Source organism: Gobio gobio (genome assembly GCF_949357685.1).
Source record: "Gobio gobio genome assembly, chromosome: 14".
Classification (NCBI taxonomy): domain Eukaryota; kingdom Metazoa; phylum Chordata; class Actinopteri; order Cypriniformes; family Gobionidae; genus Gobio; species Gobio gobio.
Genome location: NC_137107.1, coordinates 8238052 through 8261957, shown reverse-complemented (window position 1 = coordinate 8261957; position 23906 = coordinate 8238052). Strand labels below are relative to the sequence as shown.

General features: G+C 36.6%; 1 protein-coding gene across 2 annotated transcripts in view; it reads right to left on the bottom strand.

The window, feature by feature from the left end:
- Positions 1-23906, bottom strand: part of stk10 (serine/threonine kinase 10) — a 102631-nt gene that overhangs the window by 32493 nt on the left and 46232 nt on the right. Inside the window, exons 3-8 of one of the 2 annotated variants that reach the window (XM_079834021.1) lie at positions 14788-14836; positions 13249-13398; positions 11385-11457; positions 9193-9387; positions 8897-8978; positions 607-741 (exon numbers count right to left, since the gene is read on the bottom strand). In XM_079834021.1, coding sequence (XP_079690147.1) covers positions 607-741; positions 8897-8978; positions 9193-9387; positions 11385-11457; positions 13249-13398; positions 14788-14836 — 684 coding nt within the window. Of the gene's footprint in view, positions 1-600; positions 742-8896; positions 8979-9192; positions 9388-11384; positions 11458-13248; positions 13399-14787; positions 14837-23906 lie in introns of both variants that reach the window. The other variant, XM_079834020.1, reaches the window with a different exon arrangement.

Below are 23906 nucleotides of genomic sequence, written 5' to 3'. Positions count from 1 at the left end.
TTGAGATGCGCCAATGTCCTCATAGACTATTATGGCACCTTGGACAAAGACATTGCATGCCAATTTTCAGGTGGGTGGTTATAGCCATTTTCATGTTTTGGCCAGAAATCGTGGCAGTGATTAATTCAACACACTTGAAATGGAAAGTTAAGTGGAGCACTGCATTGTGGGATACCGCATCCCATGCTCTGTTGTATACTGCTTATGTTGGCCAATTGTAGTATATTATTTTGGCATTCATGCATAAAAAATTTTTGCATACTGTACACAATACATATTGTACGCACTGCAACAATATTATGAGTATATTGCATAACCTAAATGAGCTCATATCTGCATAATTCATTGAGTTCTTGGCATGTCGTGCTGTACGACAGTGTTGTTGCCTTTCATAGGTACACCTGCATTGAAGCGTAGAATCAACTTTCCATGCAATAACAATTACAGTTGTCAAAGCACTAAACAAATGTGCGTCTCTTCACGCCCTGAGCTCTTTTCCATTAGCAGTGCATTATTTTCTCTCTCTATCAGCACAGTGAACTGAGAGATTTATGATACAGAGACATTTGGGAGGTGTGCAATAAGTGAGAAAAGTCAGACCCGTACAGGTGTGATATCAGCTGGGTCTTCATCCTCTCCTTCTTCATGGTTGTCCTCGATCTCCTCCATCACCTCAGCTTTGGCCTCGGCCACCAGCTCTCTCAATGGACGATTGGTCTTCACTGAACTCACAAAAGGATGCTGGAACACAGAACATACGTGGAAAGATTATACTGAGTTCTTCATAATGGTACTTTGGCATAACAATAACATGCATTGCCGTGGTTGGCGTCAAACTGAATCAAAGCAGTTAAGAATCACAATCAAACTAAATTGACAGAGCAAGTATTTGAAATTTGGTCATTCTGTTTGAGTCAACTATATTCAGCTGATTTTGTCAATAATTATCACATGAGACTTCAAGTTAATATTTTATAAATGTAACAACAAGTTTGCATGTTCACGGTTCTCTGAAGTTGGTTAACGTCACATGACATGCAGGTAAACAAATTAAATATTTCATGTTTGTTAGTAAGTGTTGTTGTTTTAAATATACCGTATAATTTTAATTTGACATTTTTAAAGGGGCACTTCAGCGCTGGGAAGGTGAATGTGTATATAAACTGGGTCATTTATGCAGTAGAAATGTGAAATTAATTTTGAATTTGGTGCCTTCTATACTGAGAAATGTATTTTTTTCTCATGTGGATGAAAGACAACAACTCCCAGAATGCACTTGCTTCGCTGCCCAACAAGGCCACTCCCAAAGCCACGGCTACTGGTTATCACTTGCCCACCATGACATCGCCCCACCGTCGTTTTGATATTCATAGTAATAAAATATTTTCATTCAGTTAGAGAACAGACATTACAATTAAAAACTAACGTGTCTTTTCAATAAAGTGTGAGTGAGCCGAACGAACGTCAGATTTCATTCCTCACGAGAGCGAAGAGCTGAGTCAAGCTGAGGTAAGCACGGCAGTCATTCACGGTGTGTCCAGTCTGGCGCGTTTTCAGATCATGCCTATGGAAGCTAAACTTTCATAGCAATTCATTGAATAGTTGAAACACTCACTTTGCTCCGCACCGCTCCGTTATTAATGCCCGAGCCGAGCGGCCGTGTGAATTTACATTCTGTGAGTGAGATCCACCCCTGTGGGCGGGTTGAAAACATGCAGAACTAGCTCCTACTACTGGCTGTAGTCTTTGCCTCTGGCCAAAAAAAGCCTCCGTTGACGCAAAATTACGATATTTGCGTCATCTGAGGATTTTTCCCAGAAATAAAATACATAATTCTCTCGTCTAAACGGGATATGAGGGGGGAAAGTACCATAATTTGAATACACTACCGGGTTTCTACTGATACAAAGCTTAATGCTAAATCACTGAAGTAACCCTTTAATTGAAATAGTCTTATCAATTATGAATTATATCATGATCTGTCTAAATACTCGTTTCTGATTGGCTGGACGGTGTGCATCTCGCAAGTCTGACTTTATATTCTCGCAGTCTGGCTTTATATCTCGCAAGTCTGACTTAATATCTCGCAAGTCTGACTTTATATCTTCCAAGTCTGAGTCTGACTTTATATCTCGCAAGTCTGACTTTATATCTCGCAAGTCTGAGTCTGACTTTATATCTCGCAAGTCTGACTTTATATCTCGCAAGTCTGACTGTATAAATTGCAATTTATAGTCAAATATTTGTGGTTTGGACCAAAATGCCAGTCCTTGACATCTTGTGCAAGCATGTTATTTTACTTGAAATACACTTGCAATTAGCAAAAGTGGTAGTTTGTTAAAAAAAAAACCTGTTCTTCAGAGAGTCTGGGGATTAATTAGTAGATCCGCGGAGTTAGACACTGAGGACTTGAGCTGAACTGTGAAAGCACCAGTGTAATGGAGAGGAACGCTGCTCTCATCTATTATTCAGCTGAGTTGCACCTTGTTTAATTGAAGTGTCCCAGCTGCAGAGCGTATGTGAGGGGGAGTCAAGCGTTAAAAACATACAGCCAGCAATATCAGTTACCCTCACCGATGACCGCAACTCACTGACAGTCAAGAAACAAAAGGCAAGAAACAAAACGGCAAGAAACACTGCAGCCCAATTCACACATGATACATCCGAAATTGTAAGAGAGGTCAGAAATAGAGCCATAGTCCATAGAAATATGCCATTAATGGTTAAATAGTGTGTGGTTTACAAGCTGAGATAGACGAACACTTAAAGGGCTAGTTCACCCAAAAATGAAAATTCTGTCATTAATGACTTACCCTCATGTCGTTCGACACTCGTAAGACCTCCGTTCATCTTCAGAACAAAAGTGAAACCTAAATAACGACTTATATAGTGATGACCGATTTCAAAACACGGCATCATGAAGTTTCGAAGCGTTATGAATCAGTGAGTCGATTCATGATTCGGATCGCGTGTCAAACCGCCAAACTGCTGAAATCACGTGACTTTGGAGATCCAAACCGCTGAATCGACTCACTGATTCATAACGCTTCGAAGCTTCATGATGCTGTGTTTTGAAATTGGTCATCACTATAGAAGTCGTTATTTAACGTTTTTTTGCGCACAAAAACTATTCTCTTCGTTTCATAAATTTATTGTAAAACCACTGTAGTGAGATGGAATTTGTAAAGACGTCTTTAGTACCTTAAATGAGTCTTGTGAGTGCAAGTTACATGACTGCCAATGGAGGCCTTTCTGAGCCATCGGATTTCAACTAAAATATCTTCATTTGTGTTCTGAAGATGAACGGAGGTCTTACGGGTGTCGAACGACATGAGGGGAAGTCATTAATGACAGAATTTTCATTTTTGGGTGAACTAACCCTTTAATAAACAAAATTAGTAGAGCATGGTGCTAGAAACGGCAAGGTCATGGGCTTGATTTCCAGGGGAAAAAAATTATAATAGCAGCATGTATTGGGTAGGATTAACCCTCTGGGGCTATTCGGTCATTTCTGACCCGAATTTTAAAAAAATAAAAAATGTTAAAATCGTAGCTTCATCGGAATGGTCCGAAACTTGGTGACTTTATTGGTACTTGGTATATGAACACCCCAAAAAATTAGGGACAGGATTTGAAAAGTCTAAGTGGTCGTAAAAAAAAATTAGTCACACTAAGGACCTCCGGGTCAAAAATGACAGACAAAAAAAAACACACACACACACGTTATGGCACGCGTTATGGCACGCGTTAATTTGTGTGTGTGTGTGTGTGTGTGTGTTTTTGTGCGTATAAGTGTGTGTGTGTGTGTGTGTTTTTTTTTTGTCTGTTTTGCACTCTTGATGTTTTAGAGATTCACCCCTTCACTGTTGAGTCCTTTTTTTCTGCATCCTGGCTGATTTGTAGATTGTATGCACAAAAAATTCTGTATTTTCATATTTTTGCCAATTTCCAATTCATTTCCTATGGGGGTCATTTTTGACCCGAAGGTCCTGAGTGTGACAATTTTTTTTACGACCACTTAAGACTTTTCAAATCCTGTCCCCAATTTTTTTGGGTGTTCATATACCAAGTACCAATAAAGTCACCAAGTTTCGTACCATTAAAAATGTTTTATAAAACGCAAGATCCACTATAGTGGTAAAAATGTGCTATTGCGTGATAAAAATGCTCAATGTGTCCACCGGATGGCACCGATCTCATTTAAAAAATTGCTTTCATGAGGCCTAGGCTTGACTCTAAAATGAAATACAGCTTTAATAAAAAAAATATAATATATATATATATATATATATATATATAGTCGCTGTCCGATGAAAACCACGTATGTCCATTTTGCCGATTTTGAGATTTTTCAAAAAAATTATTCAATGGGAAAAAATGGGTCATAATTATTGCATAAAAATTAATTATACATCATAAAATTATCTCAAAACACCAAAAAAGAAAATAAAAAATATTATTGAACAAAAATATATTTCATTGATTTTACTCAAATCTTTATCTTAATCCTGCCCTCCTGGTCATTTTTGAACCAAAGGTCCTGAGTATGACCCATAAATGAAGAACCCCAGAGGGTTAAAGGATATAGAATATGTTCATGCAGAAAAGGCATTAATATGTGCTTTATAAGTACTAATAAACAGCCAATATCCTAGTAATATGCATGCTAATAAGCAACTAGTTAATAGTGAGAACTGGACCCTAAACTAAAATGTTACCAGCATATAATATTTATACACTGCCTATAAAACAGGAGTTTTCTTTTTTTTAAGACTTGCACAAATAGAATTAATACTGCATGTCCATACAGAACAAGTCCATAAAATCTCAAAATAAATCATGGATCTCAGACTCTTAGTTAACCCAAAACTTGCGGTCTAGCTCCGGCGGAAGAGTGACCTCCGACCCAAAGTATGATATATTGACGAACACGGAAGCTCAGAGGATCAAGCAAAACAAAACACTGATCACAAAGAGGCTAAACGAGAATTTTTAAAGAGAAAGTGGGAGGAGCTTGAGTTTGTTGTGTGAACGTTCGACTCTCACCTGAGCTTACGCTACATCCTACATCATGCGTCGTACCGAAAGCCAGTGATTATAGTTAATATAGTTAATAAAGTTATATATTTGGATATTTTTCACTTCAGAAGGCCTTTATTAACCTCTGGAGCCGTGTGGATTACTTGTATAATGGAGGAATGTACTTTTTTGAGCTTCAAATTTGTGGGCCCCGTTCACTGCCATTATAAATCATGGAAGTGCCAGGACATTTTTTAATATAACACTGATTGTATTCGTCTAAAAGAAGTCACACCTAGGATGGCTTGATGGTGAGTAAATTATCAGATAATTTTCATTTTTGGGTGAACTATAATATTAAACATTCTTCAAAACATTTAACTGCAACACAGGGTAACTCTAACGTTTATGTTTTATTTAACATATAAATACTGTATATTTACTATAAATACATATGAATTAGAGGGTCGATATTTGATTTTGCTTATACGATTAATACTTTTTTTATGACCTTAAAGGTGCAGTGTGTAGTATTTATGAGGATCTATTGGCAGAAATGCAATATAATATAATATAATATAATATAATATACATAACTATGTTTTCAGTGGTGTATAAAGACTTTACATAATGAACTGTTATGTTTTTATTACCTTAGAATGAGCCATTTCTATCTACACACACCGCGGGTCCCTTACAGTGAAGTCGCCGCCATGTTTCTACAGACAAACTTCTCTACAGAGCACTAGCTACTCTCTGCGGTCTCAGACGGTAAATTTACACACTGCCCCTTTAAATTCATCAAACTGAATTTAAGACATTACAATTTTGAGAACCTGCAGGGACTCTGAAAGAAGCCTTTGTGTCCGAGCATACATATGATACCCAAAAATGAATATGATGCGGTTCTATGTCAGGTATTTTAAGGTCTCTTGACCTTCACCTTGGTTTCAATGATCAAATTAAACTACAGACAAACCTATAAAGACCTTGACTTTGCGGACTCAGGTTTGCCACTCAGGATGAAACAGTGATATATGAACTTAGCATACAACTCTTTACAGGATAGCATGTACAGCATATCAATGTTACCCTCTTCACCTTCACCACCTGTCTTTCAGGCTGCTTTGTATGCAGCAGAGCATTAGATTAATATGTAATTTGAAGCACCCAGAAGCGAGAGTGATATCAGAACAGAAGAGCAAGTTACTTTTTATTCCTTTTAATTTAATTAGTATATTAATAATTACAATATAGTTATCTATTTATTGTATCTTTGTTCTTAAAAATAAGAACAAGGATGCAAATAACAAACAGTAGAACAAATACACAACAAGAAAGAACAAATTAAATGAAGTGTTTTACTTTTTACTAGTAAGAAATCATACAGAAATTAAATTAATAAATCTAAAAATAAAATCACTGCATAGTCATTAGTGTATTAATTACAAATAAATGGATTATTATTAAAGCTACAAAAGTCATTCAGTCAAGAGCCGTGAGTGATTCCCTGCTTTCTTTTGTTGTTCTGTTAACATTAACGACACACACACAGCAGCTTTGTTATATTATATATTATTATATAGACCTAATGCACGGATCCAATATATTGTTACACATCATTTTACCCCAGCTGTTTACGTTCACTTTAGACATAACCGACTGCGTTTATGGAAATACTCGTCGACTTTTTTATGAATATATAAATATATAATTGGACTACTTTATTTACAATAAACACTACATTAACTTTTTCCCTGTCAGTGTTTTTTTTTTCTAAGTTGCCAGCCACCGCCAGCATTTTTGATAATTTTAACAAAAGTTTCAAAACATTTTGTTGTATGAATATTTGTGCACAATCACCATCGCACACCTGTAGGTAATAGATAGGTGCGTAGGACAAAGGATAACCAAATCCAAAAATCTCAACGAATAAAGGGAAATCCTGCACACTATCAGTACTTTTCATTATCAACGTTTCAGTCTACTGACCTTCATCAGGCATATACAATGTTGTATGAATATTTGAACATGCAATATTTCAAAAGAAAGAACAGAGCCTCTGCTTTTAAACTAAAACAAATGTTTCATTCTAGCTTCATACATTTTTTATGAAACTGTGTTGAAGAAAATCTAAATTTTGAGCAAAAAGCGCATTTTGGTCAAAGACAATATACAGATGGGATTCAGAACGATGGTCAAACACAGATGGAGTAGATGGAGTCCATCAACACCTCAAATCTTCACAGTCCTGTAGCTCATCCTGGGCCCACATTTCATTCAGTAAAATTAGGCAGTTTTGATTTATATGCTGTTTATTGTTGATAATCGTGTTATTTTACATATGCATCTCCATACAAATGATATCACTTGTTTCTGCTTCTTCGCCTGTGTTTTGATCAGGAGATTTAGTAACGTTTCAGTAGATGTGTAATAGCGCCCCTACCTTATAAGAGTGAAAACACGGAAAGCTGGAAATGTTGGCAGGGAAAGAGTTCATATCTATGAAAGGCATATTGAATTCAATTTTTTTTTAAATCTATTCTTTTGTTTTTATGAATGCGATGCATTGTATGGTGACACTTTAGATTTGGGAAAACGGTTACACTCTATTTTACATTACGTGTACTTACCTAATATTACCCAGTACTTTCTTTGGTCACTACACTGTAAGTCGTCAAGTCACCTTCATTTATATAGCGCATTTTACAATATAGATATAGTTTCAAAGCAGCTATACAGCGATAATAGGAAATTAATGGAAGAGAGATTGTTTTGGCTGTATATCAGCTCTAGAAAAAAAGTTATTGTCCAGCTAAAGTAAGTTTTTGATTGATTAATTTCCATTGTAAAAAATCATTAGTTATTTACTTTGGGGCCACTTACACAACACCATTTTCAACTAAAATAGAAAACGTTTTAATGCGTTTAATGTGGTAGCCACATGGGTTAAGTTTAGGTTTAGGGGTAAGTTCAGGGTTAGTTCTTAGTTATTGTAATTGCTATAAGTACATAGTATGTACATAGGGAACAGAACTGTAGAATTAAGTGCTACCATGAAAATATCAACTATCAACTAGGAGTTTTCCCTCAATAAACTCCTAATTACAGCTTATTGATAGTAAGTAGGGTGGTTGTTGTAGTGGCTAAGTTTAGGTATTGGGTAGGGTTAAGGGATGTAGAATATGGTCATGCACAATAAGGCATTAATATGTGCTTTATAAGTACTAACAGCCAATATCCTAGTAATATGCATGCTAATAAGCAACTAGTTAATAGTGAATATCTATTCCCTAATCTAAAGTGTTACCATATGAAAATGTAATGATATATTTGAAAGTAAAGTAAATCATCTAGTGAGGGGAAAGCTTTTCGATGATGTGCCAGTTGTGACATTGATAGTCCATCTGACTTTGACTTAAATCGCTCGTATCACTTACGTTATCTACGGTCAGATCATCGTTCTTACAATGTGTGATGCAGTTTCTAATTAAATGACTAGCTAGGGTCACCAAAGTCCATTTCACCAAAGTCCACTCAAAGGGTGTTCGCTGAGTGTTCATTTTTGAAGTTTTCAACACAGCACTTCGACTGTACATGTTTGTCATTTTGTAAACTCCTTAATTGTTCACTTCCTCTTTTCTGATGGGGTGGAGGTGAATAAATACACGAAAGGAAGAGCACAAATTGCTGTAATTCCCTTTATCCAGTGGGACAGGAAACAGCAACTGCCTTGATAAGACGTTTTTGCTGTGGCAGTTTCTTTCACTTCATTCACCGTCTTGAAATGCCTTTATGTTAAATTTCGAGTGACTGCAGCAGAGAAGGATAATATACTGTATATGGACTTATGACAAGTATATGTAAAATTCCTTACTTCTAGAAGCTGAACAGCCGTCGGTCTCGTCTCTGGGTTTCGGTCCAAAGATTTTTTCAGGAAATCATTAAATTCCATTGACCTAAAATACACAAAACCCTTAAACATTTGCCCAAGAGGGGTATACAATATCTTAGTGTGTAATGGTGATACTGTGATAAAATAACATTCAATGGCCATTCCTTCATGTTCTAGAAATGTCAAAAGCTGTAAATCTAACAGGAATCTTATAGTAATGAAGTAGGTCACTAAAATCTTGGGCGGTCACTCCCATGCCCCCCGGCTTTGTGGCTTACCACTTGGCAGGCTGGTCCAGGGTGGGCGGCTCAGACTTGGCAATTTTTAGCAGGACCCTCATGGGGTTCAGCTCATGATGGGGCGGCTCTATCTGAGCCAGCTCTATCAGTGTGATGCCCAGTGACCAGATGTCGGCTTTATAGTCGTATGGAGCATCCTTCATGGTCTCACACATCACAACCTCGGGAGCCATCCTGAACAGACAGGAAATATCAGAGCAGGTACATCAGAAATGTTCTACTGTAGAGCCATTTAGACCATAACAAAAGCTTTCAAATGCATTCCCAGTTAATATGCATTGATATTAACTTTTTTTGCTCACCAGCCACTGTGGCTAGTGGTTTTCCAAAGTTACTAGCCAATCAGCATTTTCACATCGATACCACAGGGAAAAACTGCCATTTATATATTTTTTATATTTTCTCATAATGTGTCAGCAGGAATATTAGGATGCAGATCCATTACACTGTTACACATGCACTTTCTTTCTCAACTGTTTATGCTCACTTAAAACAAAACTGACTGTGTTTACGTGAATACTCGCCAAATGATGATATTTGATATTTCAGTATCGATATGTATTGAATTATTTTGACAACACTACATTGCACTTAGTTTATCTTTTCAGATACCTTTTTAAAAAGACTACAAAAAAATGCATGTTTTATATATACAATTCAGTGGTGGGTGTTAATGTCAAGCCCTGACTTGTCTTAAATGACTGCAGATATTTAGACAGTGACTAAAATAATTTACTACAACCCACTAATAAAACTGATGAAATGTGTTCATGAGTCAGAAAAGGAGATGTTAATATCAACTAGCTCCTGTGTGTGTGTGTGTGTGTGTGTGTGTGTGTGTGTGTGTGTGTGTGTGTGTGTGTGTGTGTGTGTGTGTGTGTGTGTGTGTGTGTGTGTGTGTGTGTGTGTGTGTGTGTGTGTGTGTGTGTGTGTGTGTGTGTGTGTGTGTGTGTGTGTGTGTGTGTGTGTGTGTGTGTGTGTGTGTGTGTGTGTGTGTGTGTGTGTGTGTGTGTGTGTGTGTGTGTGTGTGTGTGTGTGTGTGATGTGTGTGTGTGTGTGTGTGTGTGTGTACTCAAAGGAAGGACAAAGGTGGGACAGATATTTTATATCAGGACTTTCCAGCTGAACTCTAGTTAAGGATTGCTTTAAGGTACTGTGGGATATGACAAGGCCTCTATCTATTAGCATATTTCTATTAAACTCACAAAACCTGTAATTATTCATTCTAATTATGTTTCATATAATTATATTTTGTAGTGATGCACTAAAATGTCAAGAACCAAAGATATTCGCCTGAAAATTAATGTTTTGGCCACTTTGAAGGGCTGAAATCATTGACCGAAACAATTTATGTGGTGCTTCTCTGATGGCATGTTTTGACTGCGTCAGTAGATTAGTCACACCCTGGACACCTTTTGTTTTAACTGGAAGGAAATAATTTCGACTGATGAATCCCAATATAGTGCTTACATGAACACTAAATGTGGAGTGACCGACGGCTGAAGACGCTTCACTGCAAGCAGCACATGAACCAATCGTCTCTTCATCTTTACTACTAGTTATAGCATGAAATAAACATGAATAAGCATCAGAAAGTATGTTCAAAGAAACATTGAATCTCATCAAGGAGACATCAATAAAACTGCTTGCAGTGAAACATTTACCTCAGGAAAGCCATTCAATGTCCAGGAAGAGAGGAGCATGCTAAATATATGCACTATATAACACAATAACAATGCTAAAATAAATCTGTTAAGAAAACAAGTTATTGCAGCTACTGTTTAAATGCTTATATTTCAACAATGAAGAGCAGATAAGAAATATATATATATATCATTAAAAAGTAATCAAACTGCCTTATGTGCAATTTAAATGTTTATTTAATATATTATTTGAGTGTTGATTATTAAATACATTTTATGTGCATCACTAATATTTTGATGAAAGTCTATTTGATCTAATATGTAATTATAAGTTTGCTATTTTTTCGTTGCAAGTTAACATCGGAGTCCATTATAGTTCTGAAAGTTTTAGGGAAAAATGTTAAAAGCATCGAAATATACTTAATTGTTGTTAAAAAAGGAGATTCGATCAATTTTAAGCAGCCTCATCTTCACTTACCCGATATGTTTTTGCCTGAAGTGATTAAACTGTGAATTTCTCACACTTACCAATATGGAGTCCCAATAAAAGAGTCTCGTCTTTGGAGAGTTTTGGTGTTTTTGGCAGAAACTCCAAAATCCGCTGTAAGAAAAATCAGAGATTACATGAAGATTTGTCCCAGTTTCAAAAATGCCATATTACATCCTCCAAAACCCTAAATCAAGTGTTGACTACCAAAAAAGGCCTTATTTCTACAAAGAACGTCAAATGATGTAAAAATGTGGTCTGAAATATTGTATGGTTTTAATTGTAGAATTCAGGTGGGATGGGCCAAAATCACCATGTTAAACTATTATAGATACTTCAAGTCCTAGGATGGATATTCTTACATTCTAACATTCAAAAGTTTGGGATCAGTGAGTTTATTAAGTCTCTTCTGTTCACCAAGCCTACGTTTATTTGATCAAAAATATAGTAAAAACAGTGAAATATTATTACAATTTAAAATAACAGTTTTCTATGTGGATAAATAGTAAAAATGTAATTTATTCCTGTGATCAAAGCTGAATTTTCAGCATCATTACTCCAGTCTTCAGTGTCACATGACCCTTCAGAAATCATTTTAATATGCTGGTTTTCTGCTCAAGAAACATTTCTGATTATTATCAATGTTGAAAACAGTTGTGCTCCTTCATACATTTGTGGAAACTTTTAATCTTTGAACATTTAAATAAAAAGCTTTTGATTCATCAAAAAGTACAGTTATTGTTATTAATAGTAGAATATATTTACATATTATGTTTGTATAATAATTAATTTATTACATTTTCATTATTAATATTTCAAATAGTAATAATATTTTACAATTTTATCAGTTTTGAATGCATTTTTGATCAATCAAATGCTATTTTTTTTTTTAGATTATGTTCGACATTGCAGCTTATTGATTTTCCCAGTAAGGATCGGGAAAAAGACATGCTTAATTGACAGGATGGCAAATGATACATATTTGTGTATCAGCTATGACTGCCCAAGAAATGTGTGGAGAACCAGCATCTGAAGCAAACAAGCATGTTTAAAGTGTCTCTCACAGGAAGTGGTAAAGGCCAGATACTCTTGGCCTGACATTCTGGGGTGCCATTAACCAACACACAATGAAGCCGCATTCGGTTAGATGTTAAGCAGCATTCAGAGGAAACAATTCTCTCATTGAATTACTAAATCCAATGAGACTTGAGCAGAGAAGTGTAAGGAAATATTATAAGTCAGCTCTTGGCAAACTGTGGTACTTTACAACACAACCTACAGCAATACAATGTGTGTCTGCAAGGGTGTGAGAGAGGTCATACGAATTAGTAAGAGATCTTACAGCACAGACACAGGACACGACGCTAAACCAAAGGTCACACTTCAGCTCTGTTACTAAACTTAGTGAGCTGCCTAACTTGACAGCATTTGAAGGCATTACCGTCGACACACCAGATGCAAATGCAGCAGTAATAATAATAATAATATTATATATACAGTAATGTGCAAAAGTCTTAGGCACATTAGTATTTTCACCCAAAAAAAATTTTTAAGCCAGTATTTTGCTGTAGTGTGTCAGTAGGAAATATCAGTTTAGGTTTCCAAACATTCCTTTTGCCATTAATTGTAAAAATAATAATAATAATAATAATGAGATTTTAGCATGCACAAGGAGTCTGACAACAGCCGGTATGAAACCTTCCTCCAAAATAACTTCCCGTCCCTCTTGTAGCATCATCTCTTCTCTTCTCTGATGACGTGTTTATGCTAGAAGCTGTTTCGCTCTGATGTACGTCACAATAGGGGGAAAAAAGACTATCATCGCAACTTCTGTTTCATGCCGACTTTAAACTGCACCCGATTGAAATCAGATCATCAGTCTGACCGATCTGTTCATATACAAACCTAGCTTGATGTCTCCATCCAGTGTGAGGAGAATGTTTCCAGCCTTCAGGTCTCTGTGGATGATCTTCATGCTGTGGAGATACTGAAGAGCCTCCAACATCTGTTTACAGATCACCCGGATCTGAGGTTCCTGAAGACCCCTGTCCAACTCTACAGACACAAACACACCAAACTCTTCAGATCAGAGAATCTCAATGTCAAAAAAAATCAAAAACAGAAATTAATATAATGTAATATAATTAGTGCTGTCAAAATTAGCGCATTAACATGTGCGATAAAGGTAAATTAATATTTAACGCAATTAACGCAGCATCCGTTTTTCTGTCGTCCTTTGGCTAGCGTTACATTATATGATCACGCTGTTATTCATGCAAATGCTTTGAAACCATTCAAGCGAGACAATGCAAAAGATAACGCGTAAATGTAATGTAAATGTCTGTAAATGTCTTGACACACACACAACGCTCAGAAAGACGCGCACAAGTATAGAGTTCTTTCACTTTAGAACAAACAGTAACACAAAGAAATTTTGGCAAAATGCTTGTTTTGTGGAGTATTCTCATAAGAGCAGTCTTAAATGAGTTAAATAGGCTAATTTTCCAACTCCCCTAGAGTTAAACAGTTGAGTTTGACCGTTTTCTAATCCATTCAGCCGATCTCCGGGTCTGGCGGTAGCACTTTTAGCATAGCTTAGCATAGATCATTGAATCTGATTAGACCGTTAGGATCTAGATATTATTCCTATTTAATGCTTGACTCTTCTGTAGTTACATCTTGTACTAAGACCGACGGAAAATGAAATTTAAAATTCAAAGACTGTTATTTTCTTAAAGCCTAAGAAATGTTGAAATTGAAGCTTTCAATTATACTGTAATGTTGAATGTCTGTTTTTGTTTTTTTAAATCAATTGGACCCAATTTATATTAGGTGGCCTTAACTACTATGTACTAACATTTTAATTAATAATTTGATACAATGCACTTATTGTGTACATACATGTTTTTACATTGTACTTACATTTAAAAAAAACCCTGCATGTAATTACATCTGTAATTAATTTCTGTAGTTACATTTGTAATTACACTGTTAACACTTCCCTTACACCTGACCCTACCCTTAAACTCACCCATACCACCACACCTGTCCCTACCCGTATTCCACCTCAATATCAGCAGAGGTGTTTTGCAATACAATCTGAACACAGTAAATACATTGTACTTATTTTTTGATGTAAGTACATAGTAGTTAAGTCCACCTAATATAAAGTGGGGCCAATCAATTTCATCAGGACATCAGTAGTTGTATTAGTATCAGTGATAGTGGCCTTCATTATAAAAAGATGTCATTACAGCGTGACTTCTTCAAAATCTATAAAAATCTGGTTCAAGAGGCAAAGCAGTGTAACTAAAGGCAATGAACTCTGATTGACCTTGCCTGGCTCACGGAAAACATCCAAAATAATGCAACATCCTGTTTAAACTTCAGGGGAAAAAATGAGTTTTTGAGGGGAAGCAATAGGAGATATAGTGTGGGTCTTACCTAACATGGTGGCATCGACCGCACCTCCGGCACAAAACTCAATCATTATCTGTGGAGGGAAAAGAGATTCAACTTTAGATGGTTTTGTGCAGGAGAGAGATTTCAGTGACACTATTTGACAGTGTCATTGTTACACATACTACATGTAGCTACTATAGTAATTACAATAAATTTTGCATAATTACATGCAACTTACCCCAAACCACACCCTAATCCTACCCTAACCCTATAGTAAGTGCATGTAGTTAACTATTATTTATCAGTACTTAAATATATAATTACACTGTAACACGGACAGCTTAAAAATAAAGTGTAACTGAGATTTCTTACAAATTCAGATGCAAAAGAACTCAGTGGAGTTGACAAAGACTCATTTCACATAAACAGGAAAAGGTGGCGTAGAGTATGAGAGAACACAGTACATGCCCAGTTATTCAGATCACAGAAAAATGTCACATTGATCCAGTTTATTCAAGATTATCTGGACTAGTCATCAGAGTTTTTAGGAGTAGACTTCATGACTCTTATAAGTTTAAAGTCACCATGTAAAACCTAAAGTCAGACGTTGTTATAGGAAACATGCTGTTTATTACAGTTATGTGGAGCAGAATTTTGGACCAATGAGTTTCCACTGTGGCCAGGGATTGAGTGCTACAAAAATAATAACTTACTGGAAAAAAGTGTGAAAATAAATAAATGCGAGCAAGTCACTATTATTTAAATGACAATTGAGCAATTCAGAGTCATTGGTCTATTCCGTGCATGTATTTCTAGAATATGCTGATGATTTTAGTTTTTATTCCTCTGTTTCAACACATTTGAGGATGTTTTACCTGGTTTATTACACGAAGATTCAAGAAAACACCATTAATGAATAATATTGATTAAATATTTTTCATAAAATGAGGAAAATCTTTCCTGCACTTTGATTAATTTAGATCTTAAAGTTTCCATGAAATCAGAACATGCACACTTGATAGCTGAAAAAAATATGTATTTGTAAAATTTCACAATAGTGAAACACTTTGTTTGTGGTTTTCAACAGGTTCAACATACTGATCTGAAATACTTCTAGAGGTCATCTGAAATAATTACTCAATATAAACCTGCCTCGGGCAAAATATATATGCAAGAAGTTAGGCCCAATAGTAATTCTGTATCATAAAATGATATAATCATAAAACCTGAAATGCTATGCTGTGACTAATAATGCCATCAACATGTTCAAATGAGAAACCATATTTTGGAAGTAGTATTTCAAAGCTATTTCTTCACTGTGATGAGTTCACAAAATACAAAAATAGTCACGGATTTTGAATGCAAACCATCTTCAGCAAATCATTTTGTTTTTGCAGTCAAAGCGCATTCTTGAATCATTAGAAATGCACAGCGTTTTGTCAATGCTCTCTGTGGATTAATGGGGTAAATGCCTCTCTGTTGAAGGTGAGCCAAGAAAACCTACACCTTGCATCGCTTGCCAAAACAAAACCTGACTAGGATCTTCACATCCTGTCATTTGTCTGTCACTGACATGAGTTTGCAGGTTTTGCACGCTGTTCTCCAAATAATAAATGCTAAAAAAAAAAAAAAAAAAAAAAAGGTCCCCTAAATGTCATTAAAAATGTTTAAGAAATGACAGGAATATCTCCTGGAGTCTTCACAAGAGTAAAACTGAAGGAATGCATCATAATCATCATCTGCCTGTCAATCAGATGAAAGATACTGATCAGATCCGGACCTTCCTGGGATCATGTGTCATAGTTTTGACAAGTTAAAAGAAAGTTCACCCAAAAAACATACTGTGCCATTATATAATCACGTCGGCTTTATTTCTATACAATGACAATAAACGCACTATTAAACTAGTCCATATGACTTATGTGCAATACATTTCAAACCTTCTGAAGTCATACGATAACACTGTGTGATGAATAGGCCTAATTTGTCAGTGTAACATTCTTCAAATTCATATGGGTTTGGAACGATGTGATTAATGGTTACAGAATTTTTCATTTTTGGGTGAACTACTCCTTTAGGAATGCACTTCATTAGACAGATTCTTCCATTTTCATCCAGAACAGCAGAGTTTGTAATGTCTTGTCGATAGGGAGCCAAAACTGCAAAAGCATTGAAAGTGATTTGCTCATGGAAACACTGTCCCGCCAAAGCAAAGCTCATCACCCTCATGGCTCGACCCAAGTGGACTGGTAAACACAAATGTGTGTATATTTAGTGATGGAGGAGATAACACAATGACAAAAGGTTTCATGACTGCCTCCAAGATACATAAACCGCATACCAAAGCGAACAGACACCATGGCGTCAGTCTAACAAACCAAAGTATCTATAAAACTTCTATTTTCTGTGATGGAATCAACTTCACCCCTGAATCCCTCTGCTTATGACATGCAAACAAACATATGAGGGACATCACACTATTATTTATTTACACTTACTGGTGGTCGGTTGCCATGGCATTGCTATGTGTGCTTGTTAGGGTGTTCTGGTTAGTTTCTATGTGGTTATTAATGGGTGTAGGTCACCAATGCCCACCCCTTACCAGACACAACATGACACCACGACAAGTGATCAAATGTATCTTTTCAATGTTATTCAGAGTTTTTGCCCAATCTAGCTGTGACTTTGTGTGCGCTTCAGTGTGTTTAATAAACTTATTCACACGTCTGTGTCATTCATTCACAGAGACACGCATAACATGTAGGATTCATATTCAAATAGTCTTCTTGCGGTTTAATATTCACAGACCCTAGTCCATATCGCGATGTGATTTAAGTGTACTGACCTAGGCTACTTTTAATTTATTCATTAAAAATAGCAAATCAATAGCAAAGTCCACATCACAATTACAACGATAATGGCACAGAGAAATAATATAATTGGAATCACTTTTAGAACAATTTTTTTTCCAGCTTATGAATGATAAAAACATTAACAGCCAATCAGAATCAATCCTGCTTTAAAGCGTTTGATTATTTATCCACCAATTTTCTGCACCCCATGATGCTTTGCAAAATTTTGGAAGTCACTTAATAGTTTAGCTGTTGCTAAAAGCTGTTGTTAACTATTAATCAGCTAAAGTGTTGCTCTATGAACGCAATAAGCATTTTCAAAACCTGGGTAACAATGAGATGACATTCTACTCACCCTTCAACCATCGAACATTAAAAGGACATTTAAAAGTGTAAAAGCATTAACAAATTACTACAGCAGACCATGAATAACCCCCGATTATTTCCACTGTAATATTACATACCTGTTAAATATCACTGTAGTAATATCTGTATTATGTAACGCGTTGCCTTAATCAAAATGTTCATTAACTGGAACATTGAGTGATATTTTAAAGTGATTTCCATCATTTTGACGATTCAACGATTACATTTTAAACCATCTGTTTGAAAACAAACCTGGAAAGGGACGAGGGGATTTGAGGGGAAAAACAAGATATTCTTAGTGCATTCCAGTGAATTAAATCAGGAGAGCAAACCACAAATACACAGTATGTGTTTTCTTTGTTCGTACTGTTACAGCTGAACGCAAAGGGAAATAAGAGGGAAAATAATCAAGAGGAAGAAAACGCAGCGACTGAAGAGCTCTTGCCAGGAAATATTCTTGTCATGTCACGTCACATTAAAATACCAAGCATTACGTTATTATCTTGAAGTCTGAACATGAAAGAAAATTGTACAGCTCATTCTGTCAAACTGACGGATATGAATTATTTGTAGCAAAACCTTATGAACAATATCATGTGCTGGTGTGGACGCCAATATAGTTATCGTTATTAAGGATGCATGATCTATCTGCCACCATATCAGTATCTGCCTATATATGTTAATTTTTAAGGCTACACTATGTATTTGTGCACCACTAGGGGCCGTCACACCGATGGATCTAAAAATGTTAATGGGGAAATTATGTTTATGAATGAGTAAATGCATTCATGTTTTTTAACATGACTGTGGCATGAGGCAGGGCGCGATTACTAATAAGTCGACCAATTAAAACTGTGAGGAAACTCAATGCTGTTTCACTTGGTCTACACTAATTCTGCATTTGAGTGTGTTGAGAGTTAATGTTATTCTGTGTGTTAGTTCGTTGGTTGTATGAGACTACATCATACTGATGATATTATAATATTTCATCCTGTTGAACAACATAACATTGATTGACATTAATTAATGTCATTAACATAAAAAAAAGAACCACTCAACGTCCAAATCATCAATAGGTTTCATACAAAAAAATTACAACTGAAACCACAGGTACGCAAAAATTGCATACTCTGGGTGGCCATAAAGATGCGCTAAGATTCAAATTTAAAAGGATATAATTATAATTATATAATATATATATCAGTGCTTGCCTTAGAGTCATGAATCTGTGTTCGCCATAAACAACAGCAGATTATGAGCCTCATGTCACTCGCCTGTCACATGATCCAACTATTATGTAATTGTTGTGTGACAGTACCGGCTATCTATACTTATAACCAGACATTAGCACAGGCTCTACCATTCCCATGACCCTGCATAGGGCAAGCAGTTTGGATAATGAACGAATGGATGGATAAATGTTGAATCACAGCAAACAGTAGACATATTTACGGTTGCCATAACAAAAAAGGCTCACTTTCAGCATATTCATTACTGAACACATGCAATAGCAATGTGTGAGTCAGTGGCTCGGCGGATAATCCAGGCGTTTCCAAACAATAGACCCATGACTGTGTGTTTACAGAGGGAATGCACAGGAAGTGAATATCCAACAATACAGATATTACAAGATCCTGGAAATACGACTGAAAATATAATCACTAGGTATCAGAGAAGCCATGGTAATGCTTAAGATTTGATGATTTGTGGGTCAATGGCAAGAAGCAAAATTTTGAATATATTATTTGAATATATACATTTATGTAGATACATTTTTAAAGCTATATCTATTTAGCAATATACAGCAAAATATCTATAATTTCACAATTTTATGAATCCATTTTTTAACAAAGTGTTCATGAGGTTATTCAATTTGAAATGTGATTGTGGAATAACACTGCCATATTATTGAATTAGTTGATATTTTAAAGTTACTTTCTGACCTTTGCATACAGTCATATCACAGGGTCTGTGATCATTTCCTGTTTTGTTTTTTTTGTGTTTTTTTTGGCACATGACACCCACACTGCAATTGTGCATTCAGCTTTTAAATATGAAAAATATTTTAAAACAACTGCTCCACACTTCCTGTTCTTCATCTTTTTTTACACCACCTTGAAATATTTCACTTTAGTTGTCACAAAACAAAATTAATTCAGAAATTGGAATCAATAGAAGATGTGTATTCAAGTCATTGCCTTTATGAAATTATCAGATCTGGACTCAAACAAAAAAACTTTTGTATAGTTACATTCAGGGCTTGACATTAACTTTAGTGTTCACCAGCCACTGTGGTTAGTGGTTTTCCAAAGTTACAAGCCATTCAGCATTTTCACTGGCCACAATTTTGTTGCTGGCTATATGTAAATGACCACTGTACACACCCAAATCAAGTCTACAGGAATAGCATAGTATATAAATATCCAAATTTTCATGTGATTTGACAGTTTATTTGATTAAATATCAAAAATCTAAAAGGTGTGCATCATACCTGACACCCAGATGAACACTTTACAGTTGGGTTTATGACTAAGTAATTATCTTCAAATGCAATTGAAGTTAGAAACGTGATTATTATTATTTTATTTTTATTTTAATCTTCTTCCTAATTTGATTTGATTTACTGTTTATTTCTTTAGTTATTTCTTTTTAAATGTCGATGTCTAGATTTATTTAGATAGCTTATTTTCAGTATTATTATTAGTATAAGTTATGTATTCCACTCATTCCATTACTGGTCTGGTAAACACTTATTTTGTAAGGTTATGCTATACTGTAAACGCTCTTTCTTCAATCCTTAGTTGGACAAGATCTTCAACGGACAATCATTCTTGGGATAATCTGGATTTAAAGGGACAACTGGGATGGTTGGTTGGGTGGGTGGGGTGGGGTGGGTTGGGTTGGTGGGGTATCTTTTATATTGGTTAACATTTGTATTATACAGCCATAACATTTTTGTATGCTTACGATTCACTATGTGCTGTTGAAAATTCTACATTCAAGGAAAAATCCAATAAAAACTGTTAAACAGAAGTTAGAAACGTGTAAACCAATGTCGTATGTAACTTTAGAGACGGTCCCTAAATTCACTAATATCGAATGTCACAATAAAATAGAACAAAAACAACATTCATCGCACGCATCTCTGCTGTGTTTATGATGAGAGTGCAGATCTCAGTGCGTGAGAGCGCGCTCCGAACAAAACTCCCGTGTTTCAGCGATAACTAATCTGAACTCTGATTATATGACATTGCATTCATAAGATCAACAGAACTGCGTGTGATTTGTTATAATGCGCAAAGCGTTAACAGATGCCTTTTGAGAGGACCCGCCAAAGTGGCCAGAGGGAATGACTGTGTTACACGCCACAGCTGAAATCCGGCAGGTTAGCGGGTGTTAAAGGGGTGGTAAACCACGATTTCACTATTCTAACTTTAGCTAGCGTGTAATGTTGCTGCTTGAGCATAAACAACATCTGCAAAGTTACAACGTTCAAAGTTTAAAGCAAAGGGAGATATTTGCTTTTAAAGAAATCCATTTCTAAGGACTACAGCAAACGGCCAGTAGGCGACTACAGACATTCCTCCAGGGTTGGTGACATCACCAGCCTCAATATTTACATAAACCCCTCCTCCGTGAATATTAAATAAGGGGGGGTGAGGCCATTTTGTATCGCTGTTGTTGTGGTATAGTGGTATAGGCAGGAGTGGTGTTGCTGCAATGCCGACGAAACACTGTTATTTTCATCCGGATTGCAGGTCTGGGGATGGGCGTTTAACATACAGCATGTTATATACATGTGTTTGAGACAGAGAGGAACAGGTCTCAGATATATGCTGCCCATCATAAAGCACGAGACAGACAGGGTCGGAGGAGAAGACTGGAAAATGTGACATAATGGACAATATTCGTCCGTTGAAATTCATAAGCGGTTCAGCGAGACAAACACTGCCAGTGTGAATCATGCACGACGGGCGCGCCTCCCGCTGCACACTTCACGGAGGAAAACATCCACAATCTTCGCGAGTTCAATGCCGGATTTGCACAACGTCAGCTGCGCGAGACAAACACGGCCAGTGCGTGGATGCACGACGCGCGCACTACACATTTCACGAAGGAAAACATCCACAATCTTCGCAAGTTCAATGCCGGCTTGTCCTGAAAGCTGGATTTACAGACAGAAGCTGTTTACGGGCCACAACCTGTAAGTCTGATTTATTTTTCATCGATGTGTTTTCCTGTAATGGGTTAATTGTACGTTGTAGCAAGGAAGTAAACAGATGACAACGCTGTTCTGCAAACCAGTCTGTTAAATGCTCATTCAAACTTAACGTTATCCGACGAACACCTAACGTTACAAACACTAACGTTAAAATCTCAACAGCGAACCTGGCATTAGTGTAAATGATTCTTTGATTAGAGCTTTTATGTATTATTTATCTACAGGCATGCTAAACATGGTTCTGTGTGTGATTTGGCTACTAGTAAAGCCAGTGTTTAGTGTTCGTTTTGGGTTAATAGTTCTTGCGACAGATATTTGGCTATAATCGTTCTAAAAATACAAAAGTGCCATTCAGTAGCGATCACTGTAGATCCGCAGTCTTTACTCTTGAGGAATGAACAGGTTCTGCTCGATCATCTTCACTAAAATGTTCTGGGTCTGATTCGGGCTCAGATTGGTATGTTTTTATTGACGCCATCGTTTCTAATACTGACCAAAGCACAGTCTACCGGTAAAGGGAAGGGGCGTGTCGTTTCCAATAAACGTGCACTGCGGTTAGCGAATCACAACACACTGGGCCAGCTAACCAATCTGAGCCCATCGCGTATTTTTGAAGGAATGGCTTCATAGAATCCGGAAACCATCAGACCATTTTACAAGGAGGGACAGAGCAGTGTAGAATAAAGGTCAAATATATGAAAAATAATGCAATTTTTTTAAAAGCGAAGCATGAACACATGTTACAGTGCACCCCACAAACACAATCAAGCCTTCAAAAGAATGTGTTTTACCACCCCTTTAATGTCAAGCCCTGGTTACATTATTAAAAAAAAGTAATTAGGATTATTTCAGGTAAACACCAGTCAATGTTATAAACAGGGGTACACATAACTGGTGTGCAAGTGGTAAAAAAATAAACAATGCCCACAAGAAAACGTGGAGGAAAGCGCTTTTGAATACCAACATTTTTGAGGACAGGGACACGTTTACTCCATCTCTGGTAAGATAGCAATCATGATGAGAAGGGTGTTCATTAATTATTAGGGGTGCAACGGATCGGCCCAGGCCCCACTATTCGGCACACATGTGATTCACGGATTAACTGCTAAGTTTAACCATCATAGAGCGAAAGTTTATCATTTGGACATGTTTTGTCTTGCCAATTTACACCTGCAAATGATTTTAACCACGGAAGAAGAGGCGAAAATTTTGCACGCTGTTATCTGTGCGCACAGCCGCACACACATCCGAAACGTGAGCATGCAAAGAGCGAGGTGCGGTTAATGCTGCGTTCACACCGAACGCAAATAGAGCGTCTGGCGCGAGTGATTTCCATGTTAAGTCAATGGAAAGGCGCGTTGACGCTAGTCTTGCGCAAGTGGTGCTTTTTGTGTATTCATGCGCTTGAAGCGAATTCGCGTCTGACGCCTGAGTTGAAAAATCTGAACTTTGGCGTCAATTCGCGCCGCGTTAACCAATCAGGAGCCTGCTCGCTGCGGTCACTTGGTGAAGTGACGTGATGAGAAACCCTGCATAATTTAAAAATACTACTATGGTGTCTCAAATTGTAGTTGTAAGACTTTTTCAGGTGAGAATGTAGTTGTTTAAAGCTCAAATCTGTGGTTATTTATAAAGAGAGCGCCTATTTAAAAAAAATTATCTTGCGTTTTTTGAGTTGTGATATCCAGGCGATCAGCGGGCGCTCAGCGCTCATTAACCCC